Here is a 23,952-nt window from a genome sequence, read left to right as displayed (position 1 = left end):
AAGATCTTTTAAAAGCAGTGGTACTACCAGGCTCTGCTGTTCTTACAGGAGCAGTAGCTTCCGTGATGTTATTAGTGACTGGTTTTAGCGTTTGGTATTTATTGTAAATGGATGAGATTCTGAAATCGTAAGGGAATGTGAAGGGTAACATCTTGGTCATGGCACTGCAAAATTTATATGATAGTTTTGTCTGTTCCTAAAATAAAAAAATTAAAAGGCTGTACAAACTTTACAAGACTTGTACCAAATTCACTGCAATTAGTGGGAGTTTGACTTGCGTCCCCATTCACGTGAAAAGCCCTTGCTAGGGCTGAACCCGACCCTGCCTTGTGCAGGACTGGCTCCTGCTTCATCTACCCCTTGCGTTCCCCCCTGCTTTGCATTTGGTGTCATTTATACTTTTTTTCCTTTCACAAACTGCCCGAACATAATCCGGGCATGCTTCGGAGAGCTAAACTGTGCCTGAGCAACGCAACCGAGTGCCAGCTGCCTTTGTTTGTCCTCAAGTACCATGATACTCTTCCACTTGGTACGTTCTGGAAAAATCTGGGTAGCCCCCCCTGCCCCGTGCCCGGGAACGGCCAGACCCCGGGATGTGTACGCACACCACAGGCCGGAAGAAAGCCAGATTGGCTAATTCCTCATTTGTGTCGATGTATTTAAGCTTCTTCCTAACAATACTTTGACCTGGGTAGAGAAGAGGAGCCATATGGCATCTTCCGCCCCTGACAACAACTGCTGTTAGTGCAATCAGCGCATTACCTAGGTGATTTGTTTAGATTCAGCTGTGTCACTAACTTGTGGCAAACTCAATTATAATTAAGTTGCATATTAGGCAGGGTTCTAGTATACACTGGTTTCATTTTCATATGCTATTTGCATTGTATTTTCTGCCATAACGCCACATAGAGATGAAGTATCCTGACCAACTGCTGCTCAGGGCCGTTGCCTTTCCCACCTTCTAATCCGAGCCCAACGTGAATTTGTCTAGTGTGGCACCCCCAAGAAATGAGCCAGCTACAGCATCAGCCATAGAGCCATGCCATAATTACAATAAAAATAGAAATAATGCACAACTATCAGCCGTAGCACCTCATCTTGCTAAAGTCAGCCTTCAGATCCCCACTTTTTTATTACTTTTTACATTTGTGTTTTAATTATACTGTAAGCTATTTACAACAGGGACAATGCCTTCCCTTATTTTTGTACAATATCCAGCCCAGTGAAGCACCAAGTTTAACCGAGGGCTTTGAGAGTCAGAATAAGGCACCATTTGTTTTAGCCATTTGCTGTCCTAGGAGGTAAATGACGGGTCAGGGAGTGGCTCTGGGTTTCAGCAGCATTTTCTGAGGTGTTTATCATGTATATTTTCTCAAAAAGCGTATCTGAAATAATGATACCTGTTTATGTCTTCCAGAATTCCTAATTTCCCCAGACAGTTTCCTGTGTTTAATAACAGGACGAAAGAGCTCAATAGGGCCAAACACCACCAGCACCAACCCTGCCCCGCCCCCCCCAATTGAGCACCCCCCCAATGCACTGTGAACAGAACAGTGATAGCCCCTGCTTTTTACAGTATAGACTTCTGAATCAAATGCTAAGCATAATGTAAATTGGTTCATAAAGCTTAGAAAAGAACAAACCAGTGTTATCTAGGGTTATTATATTTTTCAACTTTACGGTGTTAACATGTTATTTAACAGAAGGCATACAGTTCTTAAAAGCTTACTGCTTAAGAATACTGAACGGCAAAAAACAATTTGTGGATACTGTCAGATCACACATAATCATTGCAGCTGCTTTACAAGCTTTTGCTTTTGAACCATAACCTCAGAACAACAAGGAGAAAGATTATAATAATCTAATTACAAATAATGACCAAGTATAGAATTATGGCTTTGATAAAAAATACTTTTAAAATTGCAGTAATAAACAAATTAGCACACTTTCACTATGCAGTAAATAGCGAATAGTCAATAGTTCATTATAAAAAGAACAAAAGAATGTAATTCCTGTAGGTATTTGATAAGTGTGGGACAAAATATGGGGCAGCAGACAATGGAGACTTAATCCCAAATGAACACTATTAATACCATAAAAATTCAGCAATTTTGCGAATTCTCTACATCCTCTGCCTGGAAATGGAGACGACCAAAATGAGATGCAAATCAGTGCCTTTATCTAATGAATAATGCAAATGAGCACTCCTCTTATGGCGCGGCAGTCTACAGGAATCCTCTCTGCCTCACCTCACATTTCTTGTGGATTTAAGCACCATGTGTCAGAAGAAATTAGAGATGGAATTGCCAAGAAATGACAAAACCTTGGAGCCCCAAGTCAGTGCAGACAGCAAGGTACATTAAGATGCACGGTACAGAGGAGGAGAGAGCAGGCATCTCATTAAAACGAAAATGTTGCTATTTTTTCTTCACCTAGTTAATGGAGTTGTACGACATTGTAATCTGCAATTATTTATGTGGCTACTAGTTAGAAACATCCTCTAAAATGATACCAAGGTGGGATCTCAAAAACTTTATAAAATCTTTCCATTTGTGTTTTGTTTTGGGTTTTTTTTTTAATGCTGGTGCTATTTTATCTCTCTGATATCAGTTAACTGCATCAGCATTTTTCTCGCAGCATCACAGAGCACACTGAATCTTATCCATTAGTCACAAGCCTTGCTGTAATTTTCCCTTAGCATCTAACATTACCCTCAAAAAATATTCTCAAGCAAACAAACCTGAAGGCATGCAAACCCTAAAAATTAACTCTTCCCTCCCCCCCCCAATTGTGTTTTGCCTGAATGCATTTGTCATTCAGAATCCATGACAGATTTCATCTGCTCCATTAAAACCTCTTAGCATGTGGACCAGCCACGCTGCCACAGCTGTCGTCAAGTCCCTCCTCTTTGTCATTGCATTGGGTCCCCAAACCGGGGATTTGTGAAACTTAACGCTTTTCTGACAGGTACTTTCTTAGAACACAGAGCAGGCAGACACAATCTAACAAGCCATTTGCTCCTCAGACAGCTGCTTAGTTATCAGATACAGAGTGGTGAAGGAGCAGCCCAGCCGTGAAAGGGATCTCCCAAGGATTTGGGATGCCGGCAGGGGCTCCCTCATCATTGAGATGCACAGGGGGTCCGCAGGGAGTACAGGTCTGAGCACACAATTCGGCCAGGCTGTGGTTCAGGCAAGCACATTTTGGGGTGGAGGGAAATTGCCTCTCACTTGAAAAGGGAAGGTCACCCCAAAGTCCTGAACTGTAAAGCTGAGAACTTAACGCAATCGCTAAACTTTGGGGTGCCCATCATATACGACATAACCTTAGGGCCGTGTTCCTGTTGTCCACTGAGCTTCATTGTGAACCAGCAGGCAACAAATCAGTGTTTTGATTTAGTAACCCATCAAACAGATAAATCTATGTACTTAGCAAAAGAAGAGATTAGAGATGTCTTACTATGTGTCCTTTCAGGAAATGTGGAAAAAAACCCCAACCCCTTTTTCTCACAAGCTGACGGAGACATCATAGCTATTTATAGTTGCGCTTCAGTTCATCAGTTGGAGGCACACTGCAGAAGATGCTAAAGCACTAGCGACATTGCTACTAAATTTAGAGCTTACAGTTTCTTTTTAATAGTTGAAAGCAAAGCTATTTCTCTATTGGGCATCTTGTTGCAAACTTCATAACAGTGCAAAAAAAAAAAAGTATATTATTTTGGATGGATTTTCTCTCAGCTCAATCCTACTGAATCAAGGGGGAATTGCCTGGGATGTAGGTCTATAAGGAATTTGGTGTGAACTCCATAAAAATGCAACTTGCAATCAATATAGCATTTTCACACTCTTAAATTAGAGGGACATGGATAGGTTCTTTGCTCCTGTTCCTGTTAGCAGTTACCATGCCAGGAATATACAGAGAGTTTAGGTTTCTGATAGCAAGGGCAATGATAACTGTAGAGAAAAAACTACTGTTAAAGCAAACGAAGCAGTAGATTTGAAGCAGGGAGACAATTAAAGCACAGCATTTCTGAAAGAGTAATAAAAATGTCACTGCAAATGACGGATTGTTACAAGTCCTTGGCTTCTTCCTAGCACTGCAATAGAATACGGTGTTAAATCAGTTCCAAGAGATTATTAGTGGTATATGTTATTTTCACAAACTCAAGGAATTGAGTATTATTTCATAAATCAACCGCAGGTTAAAATTAGATTTTTTTTTTTTCAACTTTAGTTCTGTGACCTTCACATATACAATTAACAAAATTAAAAAAAACAGTTGGAACCTGATTCAAACTGAGAAAAGCTAAAAACATTCCACTGAAAAACCAAACCAAATCAGAAAATGGCTCTTTTCTATGGCTGCAGATCTGCTCAACGCCTGTGAGGTTCACTGATTGCAGAATAAGATGTTGAGCCACAGATACTGTAGAAATGGACTCTCATTTCTCATTAACTTAAGGCTCTGTAAATTACTTGTAAAGTGTTTACTTTCTGTATTGCTTTTCTGCATAAAGCATTAAGAAACCTGGGTCAGAAAACTATAAATTATTAAACCCAACAATAACCGAACCCAGCTACCTGGCATGTGGAGGTCTACAAAGTGCGAGGCTTAAGCAGACATGCATATCGTCAGATACAGCAGTATTGTAGGCTCAATTACAAGTTTCTCTGCTTCATGAGTTCATGGGCCAGATAATGTCTTCTAACAAAGCCTATGCGACAACTGTTGGAATCTCACAAGCATTTCTTATATGGAGAAAAGCCGATTTCTCCTGCAAACAAATTATCCAAGATCTGCACAGAAATATGAGGGATCTCTGTTGCCGTCTTGTGAGACGCAACATTGCTACACACTTCTCCCCATATGTATGGGTTGCTTAGGGGCTGCCACACCTCCTGGGCACTCTGGGCACGTGTAGGATCACAGGGCAGGGTCTGCCACCAAGATCACCATTACCTTGTAGACTGCCGTTACTAGCTCAAGAGGAGGTTTATCGCCCTGTTCTTCAGCAGCAGCCCTTTACTATAGCTGCACCGCCGACGTTCGCATGATCTCCCAGCAAAATGCTGTGGATCTGATCCCTGGTTAAGAGGGATATTTTAGAATTCCAAAGGTGTTTCCAATTTGTGACTTATTTCATCATTGCAAAAGTAAACGTTCTGCTCTTCCTGCAAGGCTTTATACAGCTCATAATTATAAACAAACCAATTACTAATCCAGAGTAAAGGCAGTGACAGCAAAGGCTTGCTCAGCATCGCCCTTACATCTACTTTCTGAGGCCTTAGACACTGGCTAGGATGACAGCCAAAAAAACCCAACTGTGACTGGCTTATGTGACAGGAGTTTAGAGAAGCTCATGTAAGGTGGTGTCATTAAAAAAAAAAAGGTGTTAAAACAGGTCATCACAGGTGCCATTCATCTCTGTAATTAATTTGTGAAAAGCATTATTTTTTCTTGGTCAGCTCCTGTAAATCTTCTTTTGGGGTATCAGAAGGATCTGGCCTGGCAGGAGGAGGATGCTGACAGTTGCATTAACATAGGTGCAATGACCTTGAGGATGGGAACTGTAAAAAAACCCTGAGGCTAAGGTTAAATTCAGTGGGGCCCTGCTGCTGTCTGATTTTTGTTTCTGATCTTATGCACAATTTTATCATTCCAAACCCATCACTTACCAGTACGAGGCCCTTGACAAGATACAATCACCAGAATGACATTTACTCCAAATTCTTAGTCAGATTATTATTGATTGGGAGAGTTGAACGCTGCCTGTAAAAAGGCTGTGCCTACTTTCTCTGCACTCCTGCAATGCATTTACTCTCTTGGAGACTGCGCCTAGGAAAAGCACCACGATGAGGGGGTTCTCATGAACCAATCCACATTTCAGCACATGCTTCTCCCATCCTACTGCTGAACTCCTTAACCTTAAGACTTCAAAAGGATTTCAAAAACATTTTACCTGTGCCTGTCTAAGGTCCACAACTGAGGTCTGTACAGGTCTGTACCATTTTAAAAGAGACTGTTGCCCAAAAAAGAGTAGCAGAAGCGTAAGTTAGAACAAACCCATCAGCTCTGGTGGCTTTTCAAGCCGCAGAGCCCTTAAGGTGTGACGAGACTGGGATCCAGCCAGGAGGAAGGATGTTCTTTGGAGCAACCCCCCATTTCTCTCTTCAGTCTTTCTTTTCTCTATCGTTTTCAAGAACCCCCATTTCAGCAAGGCTGAAGAGAGGGGCTGACTCCGCGGAGGGGTGCAGGGATGCCACAAGTGGCAGACGTGCGGGAGCCACCTTCTCCACGGTGGTTGCACCATCCCATTCAATGCACATACACCACTTTACACCAGCTGAGGACTTGTAGAAACAACTTGTAGAAGGAGGGGAAACAAATGTGTGCATGGCTTCAAAAAAAGGAAAAAAAAAAACCAAACCCTGCAAATTTCAGACCATTTGTCTATTGTTTAACGTTTAAAAATGGCATACTCTCTATTACAGCTTAAAATTTCATAAAATGTTATGCTGAAACCCCCATCTTTTCTGATTAACAAAAAAAGGGAACTGTTGAACTCTTGTTTGGAGACTTGCTTTTAAACCAATAAAACCTGAAGTTCATAAACGATGATGCGTAGCTAATGTTGAGTGCTGCAAGCAATGATGGTGCAATTATGGAGAACTATGGGAAGATTATTCAATAATAGTCTTCTGTCCTTTTTAATTATTTACAAATAAACCATGAGATGCATAAAGCTAAAATAATATATTTTAATATGCAAACCTGATATGTATTCTATATATGTATTCTAGCTGGTACTTTCCAGCTGGAAGGTCTAAAATATGCTTTTGGTGCATTCTTGCATGCCCCAAAATTGCCAAAACTGTACCCAAGAAAAAAACGTATCCCATTAACCAAGTCCTGTCCTGTCACTAAAGACAATCAGCCTTGCATTGAAGCTCACAGGGGTGAAGTAATCCAAGACCAGGCACCAAAATAATGAGTAAAGAAGATTTTATAACTGAAAAAGGTTGGAAATAAATGAACTTCAGTGAAGTTGCTTCTGACAAGAAAAAGATGAAAAGGTAAAGGCATACTGTTAGTTTTGCTTTTAATTAAGATGGTTTTAAAGTTTCCAGTTGAGAGTTTCAAACTGGTACGGTACAGAGGATAATACACACTACTAAGAAAGCAGTATTTGGGCACGATCCATTGCTGTCAGTGCAAGTCCTTCTGTTGACTTATACAGGGCACATTAATTTCAGTGGAAGATCATATTTTAAGTCCTGTTTATGGGAAGTCAAACAGTGACTCTTAGGCATGAAATATACATTATGATTCACTTCTACCTGCTTTTTAGTTATTGAAGGATACCTTTTTTTTAAAAACCAAAGCCAGTGCTTCAGATAGCAAAAAGCTTGTATGTTCTTAATCTTTTATTTTCAAAAGCTTCTCTCACTTCTATTTCAGGAAAAAGAAGACTCCAGGTACAAACTGCTGGCAAAAATTTACCCCAAAATTTTAGTGAGGAAAGCTACAATGCTTGAACCCCTTAAACCCATTACTTAATGTTTCTGGAAGTCTGAGCAAACTCTTGCAAAGCAAGACACCTTGCTAGGATATTTCTCCAGGCTATCCCTACAGTATTCATACTGCTTGGCAGATCCATATGGTCAAGGAAGCCAAGAGGCATGTCAGAGTCTGGAAGGCTGCGATAAAAATAGATGGGGAAAATAGCACATGTAGAAAGAGTTGTTTTAGCAGTCAGAAAATTACATTCTGTACTTTTTTCTATAGCTATGCACATTGTTGTTTTTAAAAGAGGAGGGCTTTTGTGTAGTTGTTCGCTATTTCTCTTTTTTTTTTTTTTAACCTTCCCCCCCCGCCCCCCCAGTCATTTGTAAATGTCACCCACAAGCAGCTCTGCTTCTAGTTTTCACTGGAGGAAAGCGCCTTATGAGCAGGTGTAGACAGTAAAAATCAAATTGATGAGTTAAAATGATGGCTCCTGACAGTTTTACAGATAAAAATCTAAAATGCACCAGGATGCTGGAAAAACACAGTACGTACATGTAAGAAAACGCTCCTCTCATCATAATGGTGTCCTCTTTTAAAGGTTTTACAACTACTTAGCTATAAAAATTCTCTCTGGGCTGAAGCCTGACATAAAATATCTCTGGTATAGTACAATTTCTTGCTTGTAGTAAATACAATTAAAATTCATTTGCGCCCTTTTCTTTCCTCTTCTTTTTTTATTCCTAAATTCCATATAAACAACCTGCCTAAAGAACTAGAAGATAAGAAATAAAACCATTTTACAGAAAATACGATACGGCAAACATCAAAGCTACATGAAATCACTTATGTGCGTTGCCAAGCCAGCTCAATGCCAAAGATTTTCATGTCCCTAGCTATATTTGTACTTGTAGATCAAGATGGTGTCACTGCAAGTGACCTGTGAAAACATAAACTTCCATACCTAAAATCTGTATCAACAGCCGTTGTTCCTACCAGTAAATCAGGTACAGAACTACTGCCTACTTTTCAGCTAGTGAGATTAGCAACCCAGTGTACACAGGGACGTGCATCTCAACAGTCAATGACCTTAATAGTATCTGGGATTATTTTTGACTTTTCAGATCCAGCTAATAGTTATAGGCCTTGGAAAAAAGTCAAGAAATATTTGGTTTAACAGATCTCTTACCTGGTTTTAGCTACTCTTAAATAGGTATGTGGTTTTTTTATGTATTGGAAATTGCAGCTTTGGCAAAACAGTATCAGTATTTTTAAAAAAAAAAAAAAAAGCAGCAGTGGTACTCATACTAAAATTCAGCAGCTCCCACAAATTCCTTTCTAAACTCTGTGGATAAAAACAAATGACAGGTTTTCATCCTTGTGTAAGGAGATGGGTAATTTCCATACTTTGTCAACAAGGACTGCTAATGCTTGTCTGGATTTCTCCCCCTCTGCTCCACAGCATAGAGCAGAAGGGATGAGAGAAACTGATTATCGTCTCAGTCTGTACATTTATTTTTTCTTGAATGCTCTGGCAGAATACTGTGGGCTTAAATGTTTGCATGGGACGACTTGGGCTGTACATGGGACTGGCTGCTTTATAAGTAACATAAATGTCTAAACGTTAAAATCATTATTTGGGAGTCAATTTATTGACTTCTGCCTTCTCGAAGGACTCCACAGGAGCCCGCTAACCAGAATGGTTGTCCTGACATACACAGGGTTTGCAGAACTCTTGGCGGAGTTCACTTGGCTTTCTTTCAACTAAGGCGCTTACAAATGAAAATTTTAATATATGGAAGTGCCTCAGGAACCTGCATTTGGTTTCCGGTGATTCTTAGCTGTTACAAAGTACAAGCCCTGCAAGAAATAGAAACACGAAACACTGGGGTTTAGAGACATACAAATACTAAATGAAGAAGGAAAAATATGTTTGTCCAGATAATTTGGACAAACCTGAGCAGCAAAAAACTAGCTCTGCTCAGTTCTGCCAAGAAAATCCAAAATTTGCACTCTGAGACTTGTCCATCACCGTGGGAGGAAATATAATATCACACTCCTTGTACACTGTCCTCAAACTGAGACAGTAGCCTTGAAAGCCTAATGCTGCACAGCTCACTTGGGACCGCAGGGCATCGCGCCCATGACCAAAACGTGCGAAAGCAAACCGGCTGCTCCCCGTGAGGGGGGCAATCCTGCACCTCCGCTCCTCCAGGCTGACAGCCTGACACCAGCAGGTTAGAAAGCAAAGGTCGCTCTGCTGAAAGGAGGATTTACCGCCCCGGAAAAAAAAAAAAATCTCAGTTCAGGGTTTCTAGCAGAGAAGGAGCGGGGTCGCCCGCTGCCACAGGCCCTCAGCCCAGGAGGGTGGGGGGTGCTGTCCTACCCCAGACAAGGAGTGCCGGCCGGGATGCTGCTTTACTGCATTGTCCCTCTGTACCCCAGCAAATCCTGTTAGGAGAGTCTCCCTGCAGTGAGCCACAGGCTCGAGATCACCTCTGCCTCACCAGAAGAGGTACAAATTACAATATGTTGCTAATGAAGGTTTTATTTATAAAGTAGTATTGTTTTATTGCAGAAGGCGGCACTAAAGGTGCTGCTGAGGGGACATTTCTGGTCCAGCTGCACTGACAGCAAGCCATTCAGATTCCCCTGTGGATGTCAGAGTATCCATTTTACTGTGGAAGCCATTTATTTCTTTATAAAATTGCTGCTACTGTTTCCACACCCAAACAAGACCAAATGCCCAAGTTCCCGCAGAGTACTTGGGCAGCTCCCCCCAGAAACCCTCCTCGGCCGGTGGGGGATGGCGCTTCGGGGGGCCTGGGGTGCTGAGGGCAGCAGGGGGGACACCAGCTCAGGTACTTGTGAGAGCCTGATCCGCAGAGCCACAATTGCCCCCAGCGATCCCTTGCTTTCTAAGATCAATTATTATTACAATAAATTGATCGTTGTGTTGACTACAAATGTCTAATATTTCCAGCTAACTTCAGGAGAAAAAACAAAATAGGAAAGCAAGTACCAGATGGAATAAAGGCAGTGCTAAAAGCAGCAGCTAAGCAGTTTTTCTATAAAGTGTATTTATAAAATATACATCTTGTTACAGGAATGCACTTTTACACACAGTAGCGATATGTGCCTTAAAACTCTGCAACTGAAAATAAGTAGAAGCTCTTGGCTTTGTTTAGGAACCTTGTTTTGCCCTCAAATATTTTTAACAACTTAAGTACTTTGTGGGCATGCTTTTGCTTTGTTTAAGGTTTGAAAACATTCCAGTACCCAAAGTGTAACTGAGAAGAAAAAAAAAAAAGCAACTGGATAGGGTTTTATTAATGATTTACTGGGGAATCTTGATGTGTGATAATGAATAAAATGCAAATCTGTTTTACTGGCAATCCTCAGTTTTGGTTTATGAGAAATTATTAATTTTTAGATTGCTTGCAGTTGGAAGAAAACAGAGATTTTACCAAACTATTTTTTTTATTCCTGCTGTCATTAAGTATATCCATTTTTTTTCTCTTTTATGAAACCAAGAACTCCTTTCCCAAGAGGTCCGAGGAACAAGGCGCCTTTGAAGTGCCTGCGGGCAGGCTGCTACCAAAGGCACAGGTAGGCTGTCGCCTCCGTGTGACGAGCGGGAAGGGAGGGGACGGAAGGAGCAAAGGGCATGGTGTGTGCTTCTCGCTTTCCTCTCATCCTACTAGCTGCTCTGGTCTGAGGCTGGAACGTAAGGACCGAAGTGGCGCTTTGATGGGAACAGCCATGTCAATGGGGTGGTGGAGGTATCCTGCCCTACGCAGGAGAGAGGAGAAGGGACGGAGGGGCTGTAGCTCACTATATAGGTCTTGCGGTACTAGAAATGAAATGAAATATCCAGTAACTTAAGAGAAAACACCAAAATAAAAACTTCACTCTCTGAAGGATAAGGTTCCTTCCAGCAATGACAAAGCAACACTTGTATTAATTAAACGTGCTCAAAAGAGTTCAGAATAGATGAATGCAGGTATTGTAAATAAAGTCTGCAATAACTTTGAGCTGTACTTTTAAAGTATACAACTATGAAAATCCACATTAAACAAGACAGTAACAATAGCCTCATCTTTAATTCCCTGTTCCCATTCTACCCCATGCTACCTAATAAGGTTGCACAGATGGAACTAATGAAGGATTGCATGTCCTTATTCAGCCCATAAACGAAAAAAGCTTTTTTCTTATCAGCATCTTTTAACGGTATTGTTCAACATTGTTTTAAAATGTCTTACCCATGCATGTATGCATGCCAAAATGCTTCAAAAAATACATTTTTTATTTCATGTTTTGATTTATATGTTACTCAGAAGAATATCTGTTCATTTAATTATTTCAGTAAATATAATAATGGTATCACTAACTATACTACGGAGTATTTTCCCTTTTTTAAGGAATATGAGCCTACTTGTAATTAAAGGAATGCTATATTAATGATGCTGAAAGTCTCAGAGGGAAAAATTTAATGTCCACCTCATAATATTATGCCAAAATTACATGCACAGAAGACTTTTTAATAATCTTTGTTTCTTAATTTAGTTTTGATTGGCTATGAAATACAGAGTAGCACTCAAGGGCTCAAATTTCTACTGTCATCAGCATTTCTGCTCTATAAATTGTACAAATGCACAGGACTCCCGTCTGTAGGCTTCTTTTCAAGCTTCTGTTTAACCTATGAAGAAAATTAGCTGCAGGCAATGATAATTGCCGATAACTTCATCATTTTTTAGCCACTGGGATGTGGGATGGTGGTATGATAGCTAGGTTTAAACATCGGCAGAAAATTGTATTTTTATGTTGCCATTTCAGCTGCAAACACAGGCTGGTAAGGTAAATTCATCTCCAGTTTGCAAATTACAGCAATAGCCACTAGGAGTCTCCCGGTTAAGTTTGTGATGAATTTACACACTAATCCTGGCTAAGGCTTGAACGCAAAACCCGTGCTAAAGGCTGGATTTCAGCACAGGGGCCAGCCCGCGCGAGGGGCCGGTGCGACTCTGGGGCGAAGGGACCCCGAGCCGTGAGCGGCACCGCGGGGGCTCCCGATGCTCCGGGGGCACAGCCGGCAAACGTTTTAGAAATAAAGAAGTCGGAAGCCACCTATGCACTGTTCTTGTAGGGCAAAAAATGGTGACGGTCATGAAAGGTCAGACTTGTTTCTTTTTATAACTGGACAGAGTTTTGTGAAATTGTAACAAGTGCTTACAAAGAGGGAAGTAGAAGATTTCACCAACTGTTAGTTACTCCCAGGGATTTAAAGCAGATTTATTTTGTAAGCTGAAATGCTGCAGGCCACAAGAACTAGCATCCCCAGGTACTTAAAAATTTGCTTACAGTATCTCTGCACAGTGAATCCTGCAGTTCGGAAAACGTGAAGTAGCTTCTTTCTCTTCTCTCCTCTCCTTCCCCTTCCCTCTCCTCCCAGGCCAACTAAGCATAAGCATATGGTGCCAGACTTACCAATGCCAAATGCTCAAACTCCATGAATTACAGACCCACAGGAATGGTGACGCTGGCTCAAATGCCGCGACTGTCCAGTCCAACTCTGCAACTGACAAAGGACGGCCAAATTTCCTCGAAGGAATGCCACAGAAAGCAGATGTGCATCATCTGCCGGCATGTGTGCCTCACTCTAAGCAGCTAGAGCTTGCTTTAAAACCTACAGAGGTGACCAGTCAGCCCCCTCCGCAGGGGGCTGGTTATCCTGCAGGCAGGAGCAGTACTAGCTGTTGGGGAAGGATGCTGTCACGTCCTCCTTACAGACACAAGCAACTCCGCAGCCAGAAACCGTGAGCGTTCACTGCTCCAAGGCATTCATTTGTTTATGTTTATTTCATGCATCTCCCCTCTTGAGCAAAATCCTTTCCCAAGCTCTAAAAATCCTGAGCGACTTTAAAAATGACGAGATTTTAAACAAATAATAATTTGGAGGCTATTTATTTGGCTCCTGTCTTTTGAGCTTCTCAGTTTCATTTTCAAACTTTTCTCTGCAACCAGAAGGACCAAGAAGATAAAGACAATGTTTTAAATGAAAGCTGAGAATCTCACATAATCATAGGACTCCAGGGGCTTGAGGTTTCAGAATAATCTCATGAGTTGTCAATACTGAAGGTCGCCAGAAACTATGTTATTCTCAGAATAGATTGTATAAAAGCAATTGTGGGATAGTTTCCCTGCTGCATGTTCCCCATAATACCTATGGACGCTGTCCTGGAGGGATGACCCAAAGGTACTTACAAGTGGTGAGCTGCCACGTGCTGGGTGTAGCTACCAACTACAGGAGTGTTGCATTTTGCAACAAATCTGCACGTGCAAAACCTTGTTATTCGGTCTGTCAACTAAACAAGCTCACCGAGTAAAAATTCATAATAGACTCGTAAGAACATTTAATTCCATGGGGAATATGCAGAAATAAGTAGGAGGCAAATTTTACCATTAAGTGCCCATCTCCTCTGTATTGTATGCTTGTGTGCATTGCAATGCACGATTGCATTGTGTGTTATTGCAGACTATTATCATCTCCCTCGCACAGACTGCCTTAGATTTTACCATAATCTCCCAGCAGGACTTGGGCGAACCTCTCGGTCTGGTTGTGTTTCAGGGATATAATCTATACTACGCTGATCACTGACACAGACTCAACAGCTAGTACCTTAGTCTGTATAGTCTCTGGTGAACAGAAAATTACTAAGCCTGATCAGAGAACTGATACGGAAACAAAACAGGAAGCTGCTTTAACCTCCTCCTCTTCCTGCAGAAGCAGGCTCAGCTCTTTGGTACACTTGCTTATTGTTAGGATATGTGAAAGGACCCTGATCTCCTCCAAGGAATTACCAGAAGGCAGTTGAGCGTTAACCTGATTTCAATAACAAAACACTGGTACACAGCAAATATCCAATACTCGCAACAATAAACCCAAGCGTTTGTATAAGTCAATTCGGCACTTCATCGTGCTGAAAAGAAACCTTTGGATCTCTGTCACTTCAAACCCGGGATTTTTTAGTGCAAGAAAATGCCTAACAGGAATGCACTCTTTTCCACTGCCCACCTTCTCCAAGTATGACAGCGCTATCTTCTTAACTCGTTTTCTAAAACTAAAAATGAACACAAAAATAAAAGATCTCCTCATTGGGAAATGCTAAAGGCTCAGTCCTACAAATATCTAAAACCTTGTTTTGAAGGAAATGTGTAATTTCTACATGTAGCTATAGTCTATCTACAGATAGACATGAAGCATTTTTAGGGATGAGAGTGCTCTGCTGCTGTGCAGTGCCTCAGTCAAATATTTCTGTCATTTTCCTAATGTGTCAAGTACATCAAGCAATTACCATATGCATATGTGAACAGAGTGTATGTGTACAATATACATCTATACTGAAAGTAAATACAACAGTTTATCATGTAGGAGTCAGTCACGCTACACTCACATCACTAAATACGCTCCCTCATTGTGCGTGCTCTCTCTCCCTCTCCCCAGTTCTTCTTTCTCTACTCATCGTGTCAGGATTCTGGCGACCTTCTGCATTTCAAGGGCTTAAGCAGCAAGTGAGCTACACCCATCACCTCAGGTGACTCCTGAGCAAACTTTCATCCCCCATCACAGCATCAAGGACCTTGCTAGGTCAAATGTTTTCAGGCACCATTTTTAATACTTAGATTTAATCAAAATGTCTTTTTTTTTAAAAAAAAAACAAAACCATTATTCTAACTAGAGAGTGGACTGATAACCAAGGCATTCGGAAACTTAAAAAATTACTTAAGACAGGAACTGCTGCAATGTTTATCTGCACTAAAAGGAAGAAACAAGTTTTGCTGGGCAGTTTCTTTTGCATTAAAACAACTTTTCTTATTCACTGCATGATGAGTTATTAAATCTCACTGATTCAGGGCTAAATCACAGCTATTACTATTCTGAGGGAGAAAATACACTTCAAGTTAAAGAAAAAAGAAAAAGACTATATTACGCAGGGCATGTTGCTTTTATTTGTTTTTAAACAGTGGCTGCTTGAAGCTGCTCGGAGGTTTAGAGTGTCAAAGCCGTGTCAGTAGAGATGGATTAGCGGGCAGAGAGCAAGTGGTGCAGTCAAAGGTTCACAGTGAATGTAATTTATTCACGTAGCTCCGTAATTTATCACGTGGCTTATTACCATAATGTACGTGGGAAGCAGCTGCATGCATGCACATAATGCCCTAAATGTATGTGTGGTTGGACCTGAACTCCTTACCGAACAGTAGTGGTTGAAAATGATACCATAAGGCATTTAAAAGCAAATTTCCTTCCTGTGGGGATGCTGTCACACAGCAACGATGATTTGTACACAGGCAAATAAATACCTTGTAGACTTTTCTCAGTTATGATAACCTCACTTACCAGAACTCATTGGTTTTTCAGATCTAAATTGTGTAGGTAATGTGATGTATATTTCCAGTGCTTTATTAATAGATGTAAGTACATATGTTTTGCACCTCAAACTCACATTTTCTAGTCAAGGAATACTGTATTTTCCACTCAATATTTAACAGAAATATTCAGTGGCAAAGAAAATGAATTCTCCATGTTTGTGAGGAGAAACAAGTTACCTACAATTTGAAGATTTCCTTTAACTTGAACGACCTCTTACAGCACAATCTATCAAACACTGCACAGCAGCACAGCTGTAAAAGGTTGATATCTATAGTGTCTGCCTGGTTCCTCATACCTGTACAATTATTTACCAAGCCCAACATTTCCCAAACTAGTCTCTAATTTTAGGAGCATCTAAATTAAGGAGCTTGACTTTGGTCTCTTTTAGTTGGCTTGAATGCCTACAGTTTCAGTTAAAGAAGAAAGCTGTCAGTAGTTGGTAGAGCTGGCCCCCACCTGAAGCTGTTTCTTTCTGCACTGTCCATACTCGCAGGTATGGACCTGCTGCGCGCGGTAGCAAGGCTCCAGCAATGATGCCCACGGCTGCGTGGGCTTGCTGGAAAAACCAGCCCAGCTCCCGCCACCACATTTTAAGCTTCTGCAGTTTGAGTTTCTAACAACGGTCTCATGTTTGGAAATCATGCTGAATTATACCACGCTATGATGCTTTCAGGCGATTGTATTGGAATCAATTCACTCAAGTCTTTCATGATCCAGGCAAATGCACCCCAGTTACGGGTTAGCGCACCAGGAGTTTTAAGCTGCTTTCTTTTAAGTCATTAGAAGTTGACTTAGAGAGACACCGAATTCGGGCAAAGTCACCTTAGGTGCCCATAAGGAGAACATCTCATTGCCCAGCTTAGTGTACTGCTCAGCACTTTGTTCAGCAGAAACTTTCACATTCGGAATATATGCAGATTTTCTTGGATAATTACATGTGCACTATAGGGCTTCCATTTGGAAGCCATCTATTACAAATATATACCCACTAATTATGCAAAATTAAAAGCTTGCCTTACCATTGCACAGAAAGTCTCGGGAGGATCTCCACACGTTATATCTGGGGGATCCAGAGTCACTTTTACGTATTTGATCATGTCTCTGGCTTCCGGCTGGCAGGCCATGTAATCCCATACTTTTCCTTCTTCTGTGTAAATCTGAGTCTTACACACGTCATAGTGTCCCCACACGGAAGGGTAGTGCTGCATCATGGAGGATACGGTAACCCAGAGGGCGTGAAGTGACAGGAATCTTGATAAATACATTTCTAAATCCTTTTATGTCACCTTCGTAAGGATGCTCAGTACTGGCGTACGTGCAGTCTATAGATTACACATATATGTACATATACATGTATGTATTTTATAAAATAGGTTCCAACTCAAATGTGAAGTATTAGGATAGGGTGTTTGTTTCACTAAGTTGAAGACTTTGGTAGACGCCACCCAGACCCCGATGACAACCTTTCACAGCAACACAGGGCTTGTCCTTTGTCTTATAACTTATCTGTCAGGGCTTCTTGTAAAAGATGTCCAATAGCAGATAATATTTTGTGAAGTTGCAGGTCTTCAGCTACGCTGTCGATAACCCTGAGTGATCCTCCGTGTTCAGGGCTCGCAGGGGATGCCCAGATGCACTGATAAATCAGTATCCGAAGCAAAAGGATGAGTGCCTACAGGCTGGTGTCTGTTTCCCATCAATCATTCTTTTCTTCTGGCACCGGCACCCTTTTAGAAACAATAAGAGTTAGAGTTATTGTCCAAGAATCAATGCATTACGAAATATATGATATGTTGACATTTTGGAGGTTTGATGCAATATAAAGCAAATTGGTATAATATGGATAACCTTTACCGTGGGTGCTGTGCTAGAATGAACAAACTAGCAAAATCATTCACAGTGAAAAGTATTTTGACATGAAGGATTTAACTCTTCTCTAACAAAGACAGATTTATAATGTTCCAGGTGAGTTACAGGTTTCTGCTTCCAAAACTATTTTCACCCTAGCAAAACCGGAGAGCAAACTATTGAACTCAACCATTGCCCAGATCGCGCAGGCAGGCAGGGGAGCGGGCAGCAGCAGGAAGGCTCTTTTATTAAAGTGACACAGAGATGGGTATCAGGGCTACCACGTGCTGATAGTCTCTTGGCAAAGGAACCTCAGCGAGCTGCAAAAGCCTTATGCGTTCCTTAGATTTTTTTTTTTTTTTTTAAGAGTAACAAATATTGCAAGCACACTTCCGTTTCCTTGAAATTTCTCATTAGCATTGGAAGAGCTTTGCTCTTTTTTTTTTTTCTTTTTCCTTTTAACTGTGATTCACTGATCACACTGATGATAAACTACTGATAAAGATAACGGTTCATTTGTTAGTTTACTATAAGGATGTTTTCTCCCTTTGTTATGGCAGTTTTATTTTCCTAGGTTTGGGGGTGGGGGTACCTGTGTACTCAGCGTTTATTTCATAGAAGATATATCTCCTTTCCTCTCTTCAGAAAGCAACTAGAAATTTCCTCGGTTTGTATCACCTCCATCATATTATTACAGGTGTAAAATCCTAGGAAGTTATTACAATGACTTAAAATGCACATTTGCTAAGAAACTTAGGTAAAAATACAAATTATGTATGAGGGAAACTGCAAAGACGGAGTAAGTTCCCTAAACACGGACAAGGAAAACCGGGGCTAGGAACTCCAACTCATCTCTCTCAGCCTGCGCCTGGCATCAGCCCGTGCCAGCCGAGGTGGGGGAGCCTGGGCGCTGGGCGCTCCGCAGGAGGATTTCAGCCAGCTGCCGCAACACCTCTGCACTCTTTTTGTCTGGATGCTAAAATCCAAGCAAACCCGTCAGACAGATGTTAAGAAACAACCGTAAGCCACCACTTTCTGCAGCCCGCTTTGCTTGTTCCCAGTTTTAAATTATGCCCAGTGCCATGAACCCTCCTACACCCCAAAACCACGGGAAGTGGTATGTGACCCGGTGAGCTCCTTAGCATGTCACTTTGGTAATACGCATTTTCAAAACTTATCTTCAAAGCTATTCGCAAACAGCCTCCCTATATTTAAATAATGCTTCATTTTAAACTGAGCTAAACTACAGACACTACGAAATACCAACAGATGGTTGAATTGTGTTTCCATAGCAAAGTAATTTACAATAATTGCTGTATGGACGTAAATGCAATTTTCCATTATATTCATTTTATCAAGTGTTACCATACAACTCTCATATATTTTATCAGAATATGCAGAGAATATCTGAATTTTCATGCAATAACAATTCTCAGTTAGTTCAAATATATTTAAGCTTCAAATCTGAATTTGACACAAAAGCAGAAATATCTAAGACCAAATTAAAATTAAATCTTTTCAAGAAGCACAATGTGTAGTACCACTGCTTTTTTAGTGACCTTATATTCTTTTTTGGTTTTAGTGGGAATGTTTACTTATTATCTTGGAATTCAGTAATTCAGAGAACACTTCCATGTCATTCTAAAGACACCTCATACTCTTTTCCTCTAGCCCTTTCCAATGTATTTCACTATTTTGCAGGGGAAAAAAACACCTCCAAACCCCAGAACAGTCATTATACAAAAGGGAAACAACTGCTCTGCTAAAAAAGGAGCCAAATTATTTTAAATTTGTGACAAATCAAAACATACTCTGTATTGGAGAAGGCTTGGTCATAGCTGGAATAAACAGTAGGTGAATATCATGTTTCTGTGTAGAAATAAGAAGTTACTCAGTTTAATAATCCTTAGACCACAAGCCTGTATATTTAGGCAAAAATAATTTGTTTTCTTTAATATTTTCCTTGCTAGCTCTTCAGTTACCCGTAACCTTTTATAACTGCTGAGACTCAGATCCACTAATAAACAGGACTGGATAGGACTAAAATAATGTGAAGCACTACCTTAACACACTGTGCTAAAATACTTCCCATATAACGAATTCTCATTAAAGTAAGCCAGAGTCATAATGATGGTCGTTACACAGAATTATAGACTATAACATCGATCGAATTTAGTGCACTGACAAGGAAAAAGTGCAGAGGAGTGCAAGACATCTGAGCATTAGGCAGCTGTAGCAGTGTACGACAGACATTCCTGACAAGAAGCAGCCAATTATAGCTTAAATTTCTGGCATATAACCAGTTCTGATTAATAGTTTTCCATTACATTACAGGCATATTATTAATGTATTAAAAATGTCAAGCTTTGGCAAGAACCAATACGGCATGGCTCAGTTCATCTGCAATACCTTCTTTTAATGAGCTTCCATTGATACAGAGAAAGATATTGACCAAAGCACATTAAGGATCATGTGCTGAGTGCTGCTGGGTTTTTTCTGACGGAGCTATACAATTTGTCTTGCTTATATTTATACCTGCAGAGTCACTCATGATATGCATTCTACATTTCAGTGCTCTATTGCTAAGGACACATCTATTTGAATTATTCTGTAAAAAAACCGTTTAGAATAACATTTCTGAGGTTTACAGCTGTACCACTCGCATAGCGCTAAGCCCCTAGCTGTGGGCAACACAAAGCGATGGTTTTTTTGTCCCCAGTAATGCCTGTGGATTTGACCTTACAAAAAAGCAAGCAAACAAATCAGGAATAACTAATGCCTAGTGCCCTGATCCCCTGCACCCTGCGGTGCACACCCTGGGGGCCCCTAGGGGGGGCAAAGAGGGAGCAGCGTCCTTACTGACTGAGGGTGAGGGAACGGCGAACTGCTGGAAGGACATTAGCTAATGTATGCAAAGCCTCCAGAGCACGCCGCTCCTGGAGATCTCCTTTGTGGGGCAACAGCGGTATGAACTGCAGGACGTTTTGGGCCTTGAACGGTCCCATGTGCCATAGCCTTTGCAATATGGAAAACACCGGGAGGCACCCGGGAGGCAACGGTGCTGAAGGCCACTTCTGCTGTCTCTGCCTTCCCCCAGAGCGCCGCTCCATCTGCAAAGTGCTGGGTGTTGGGGCCACAGCGAGTATGTTACAGACGTTTGAGAAGAACGGCACGCAGCTGACCCCCAGCCTAAAATCAGCTGTGAAGGCGGCTCTAAGCAGACGCACCCCCTTCCAGGTGGGTAAGTCACACCCCACGCAGCATTTTAATTCTGCAGCCTGAATAGATACCCCCTTCGCAAAGCAGTTAAAATGCATCTCGGCAGAATCGGTGCCGGCGAAGAACTTCAGATCTCGTCGGGGTTGTTAGCAAACACTCCTCCTCTGCCTCCTTCCATCGCTGTGAAAATCCACCCCCTTCCCCAAATAACGCCCTCCGCACAAACTGCGTCGGCCGGACGCCCTGCACGAGCTCCCTGCCGGGAAGGTGCTGTGCAAACCGTACGGGTGGGCTCCTGGCCTCCCTCTTTGGCAGACAGCAGGTATGCGAAGCAGGTAATAAAATAACAAGCGATCGCCTCTCACACAGAGCGTGCATTTGATGAAGTGTACACTGCCACCGCACACGAGTACGAACGAGAGCCGAAACCAGTTATTACAACGCACGGCAGCCTGAGGAGAACCAGCTAAAATCATCAAGCAAGGCAAGGAGTGCTGGCTGTCACCTCCCAACACCCGCACCTGCAGAACAGTTTTTCCAAAGGAAACATGTTTTAAGTTTGTATCCCTAACGGCTTCAGCAGATGAATGTATCTAATCACGTCCAGGTAAAAAGATCCTTTGTGTCCATTCCAGTTATTAATTATTTAAAGCCAGTTTAGAACATATGAAATAAAGTGTATTACGAAACAGAACTAATTCTCATACCTGCAACTTCTATTTAATAAAACCCAAGTGTTTCATACCTTGCTACACCTAGACAACTTGAGAACCTGGTACATATAAAGCTCCGATATTTAAAAAGCCAACAACCCAACCCCTCTTATAAATGCAAAATTATTCATCTATGCAAACAAGAAGGGAATCTATATTTAACGCTTTAATACACACTTTCTGTCAATACTTGTACGAAATGCAGTATATTCCAAACCATTGCTGTGGTGCCTTTGGACTCAAATGCTGCTCCAAACAAAGTTTAGGTTCTATTTTTATCCAGCTTATTTAACTATTTAGCAGAAAAAGATTTCTTTGCCTCAGGAGGAATTTAAAATGTCAATACCTATTGGCTGAAGAAAATAAAATACAGCATTCTGCTACCAAAAAAATGGGATTCGGCACTATACTTAAAATATTTCTGGTTTTCCCACATCATTCTTTGCTGAGTGACACCTCACACTACCACTGCCATTACTTGCCGGGTATCATCAGCTGTCAGCATATGGAGTAAAAGCACTTCAGCTATTTAAATTTTAGAGGCTTCGTACGTAGCTGCTTTAAGTTTTTTCTCTAGAATCTTTATAATTGTGGCTTATTGCCTTAAATATCTCTGTACCTAGCATCAATCTGTTCTGCAAGTTTTTCCTCTCAAAATTTTTAAGTTAGCATTTGGGGTGGTTGCAGTTTTTTTGGTTGTTATTTTTCACCCTCAATAAGGTAATATGTGCTCCTCAGGCAGTGTATCCGGGCTACAGGGCTACCAAGCTTTCAAGTCGTGGTGTGAGCTGATGACTTTCTAACTGTAAGTTCTTAGCCTCAAAACGGAATGAAAATGAAAGCCTACTGGACCCTGAATTTGTTCTGTGTTATTGCCAGATTTTACATTCGTAGCTAGAAAGTTGGTGCCACTTCTTATCAGTGTCACAGGTTGATGGCAAAGTCCACGACTCCATGAGAATATCGCCGCTAACTGCTGGGAACTCTCTGGTAAACGTCCTTTAAAGCTCCAAAAATATGCCAGAAATCAGCCTTTATTTTTTTCCGAATAAAAAACCAGACCAAAATAAAAACCCCACACACCAAAAAACGAGCCGGGGAAAGTTCTACTGCGGTTTTCTTCCCTTTGACTGGCTGCCCAGGCCACAGCTTCTCATCCTCAACCGCATTGTCCTTAGGCAAGACAGTGATTTATTCCCTCTCCACCGTTTGTTTCACTCACTGTCTCAGCTAACATCTCCGCAGAAGTAAGGCTGGCTCCTAGCACATCAGATCCGGAATATCGAAAAGTTGATTGCAGAACAATAAAAGTATATTCAGCAGAGGCCAAAAACGCACATGCACCAACTTAGGACAAAAGCATCTGTTTTATCGGGTTTAGCTGACCTGCGCTGCCCACCGCCATGTGGGGGTTCTTTAGGCGTTTTGTGTGTGCGAACGTTTAGAAAAGCCGCCTGCAGTTTCCGACGCGAGGGAGGGAACTGTTTCCAGGTTGAGCACCAGTGACCTGCCCGTCGTTCCCGGGCCAGCGGGGCTCTTCCCTCCGCCCCCGCCCTCCGTCAAACGGGACGTTTGATCTTCCTCGCCCCCCGCGCGGGAAAATCCGCGCTGAGGGGCGACAGCCGGCGCGAGGGACGGGCCCCTCCCCCGGGGCTCTCCCTCCGCCTGCGCGCCGCGGCCGCGCCCCTTCAAAGCCCGGCGCGGCGGCCGGCGGGGCCCGGCCCGAGCTCCGCGGAGGAGGCAGCGTCGCGCAGGTACCGCCCCGCCCCGCCCCGGCCCCGGCCCCGGCCCCGCCGCGCTCCGCTCCGCTCCGCGCGGGCGGCAGGGGGCGCGCGGCCCGCGCAGATCCGCCCTCGGTCCGCGGCTCGAGCTTCGGCGGGGGGGCACCGCGCACACAGCGGCACGGCACTGACCCCTCCGCGCCGCGCACCCCCCGCCCCGGTCCCGCCCCGCCCTGAGGTGCGCGGGGTTGCGGGCGGGCGGTACTCACCGCGCGGGCTCGGGCTCGGGCTCGCCTCACCGCGGGGCGGTGCGGAGTCGCCGCGGCGCCGGGACGCGCTGCAGCTCCCTCGGTGGCGGCATGAGGGGCCGCGGGGCGGGCGAGGGGTGCTTCCCCCCGGGAAAGTTGCCGCCGGGGCGCGGGGGTCGGCGGGGCGCGGGCGGGGGCCGCCGCCGGCCCTAGGCACTTGTCGGCGTCGAAGTTTGGCGGTGCGCGGCGGCGGCGGGGCGGGCGGGCGG

General features: G+C 42.7%; 1 protein-coding gene across 4 annotated transcripts in view; it reads right to left on the bottom strand.

Moving 5' to 3' along the window:
- NTNG1 (netrin G1) overlaps positions 1 to 17,661 on the bottom strand; it is a 152,693-nt gene extending 135,032 nt beyond the window's left edge. For all 4 annotated transcript variants that reach the window (XM_075156460.1, XM_075156459.1, XM_075156461.1 and 1 more), the window contains exon 1: positions 16,954 to 17,661. In XM_075156460.1, the coding sequence (XP_075012561.1) occupies positions 16,954 to 17,199 (246 nt within the window). In that variant the 5' untranslated portion in view covers positions 17,200 to 17,661. The remainder of the gene's footprint in view (positions 1 to 16,953) is intronic.
- Between the last annotated feature and the right edge of the window lie 6,291 nt (positions 17,662 to 23,952).

Source organism: Calonectris borealis, chromosome 8, assembly GCF_964195595.1.
Source record: "Calonectris borealis chromosome 8, bCalBor7.hap1.2, whole genome shotgun sequence".
NCBI classification, from domain to species: Eukaryota; Metazoa; Chordata; class Aves; order Procellariiformes; family Procellariidae; genus Calonectris; species Calonectris borealis.
Note: the sequence above shows the minus strand (reverse complement) of the source record. Positions and strands in the feature narration are given on the sequence as shown.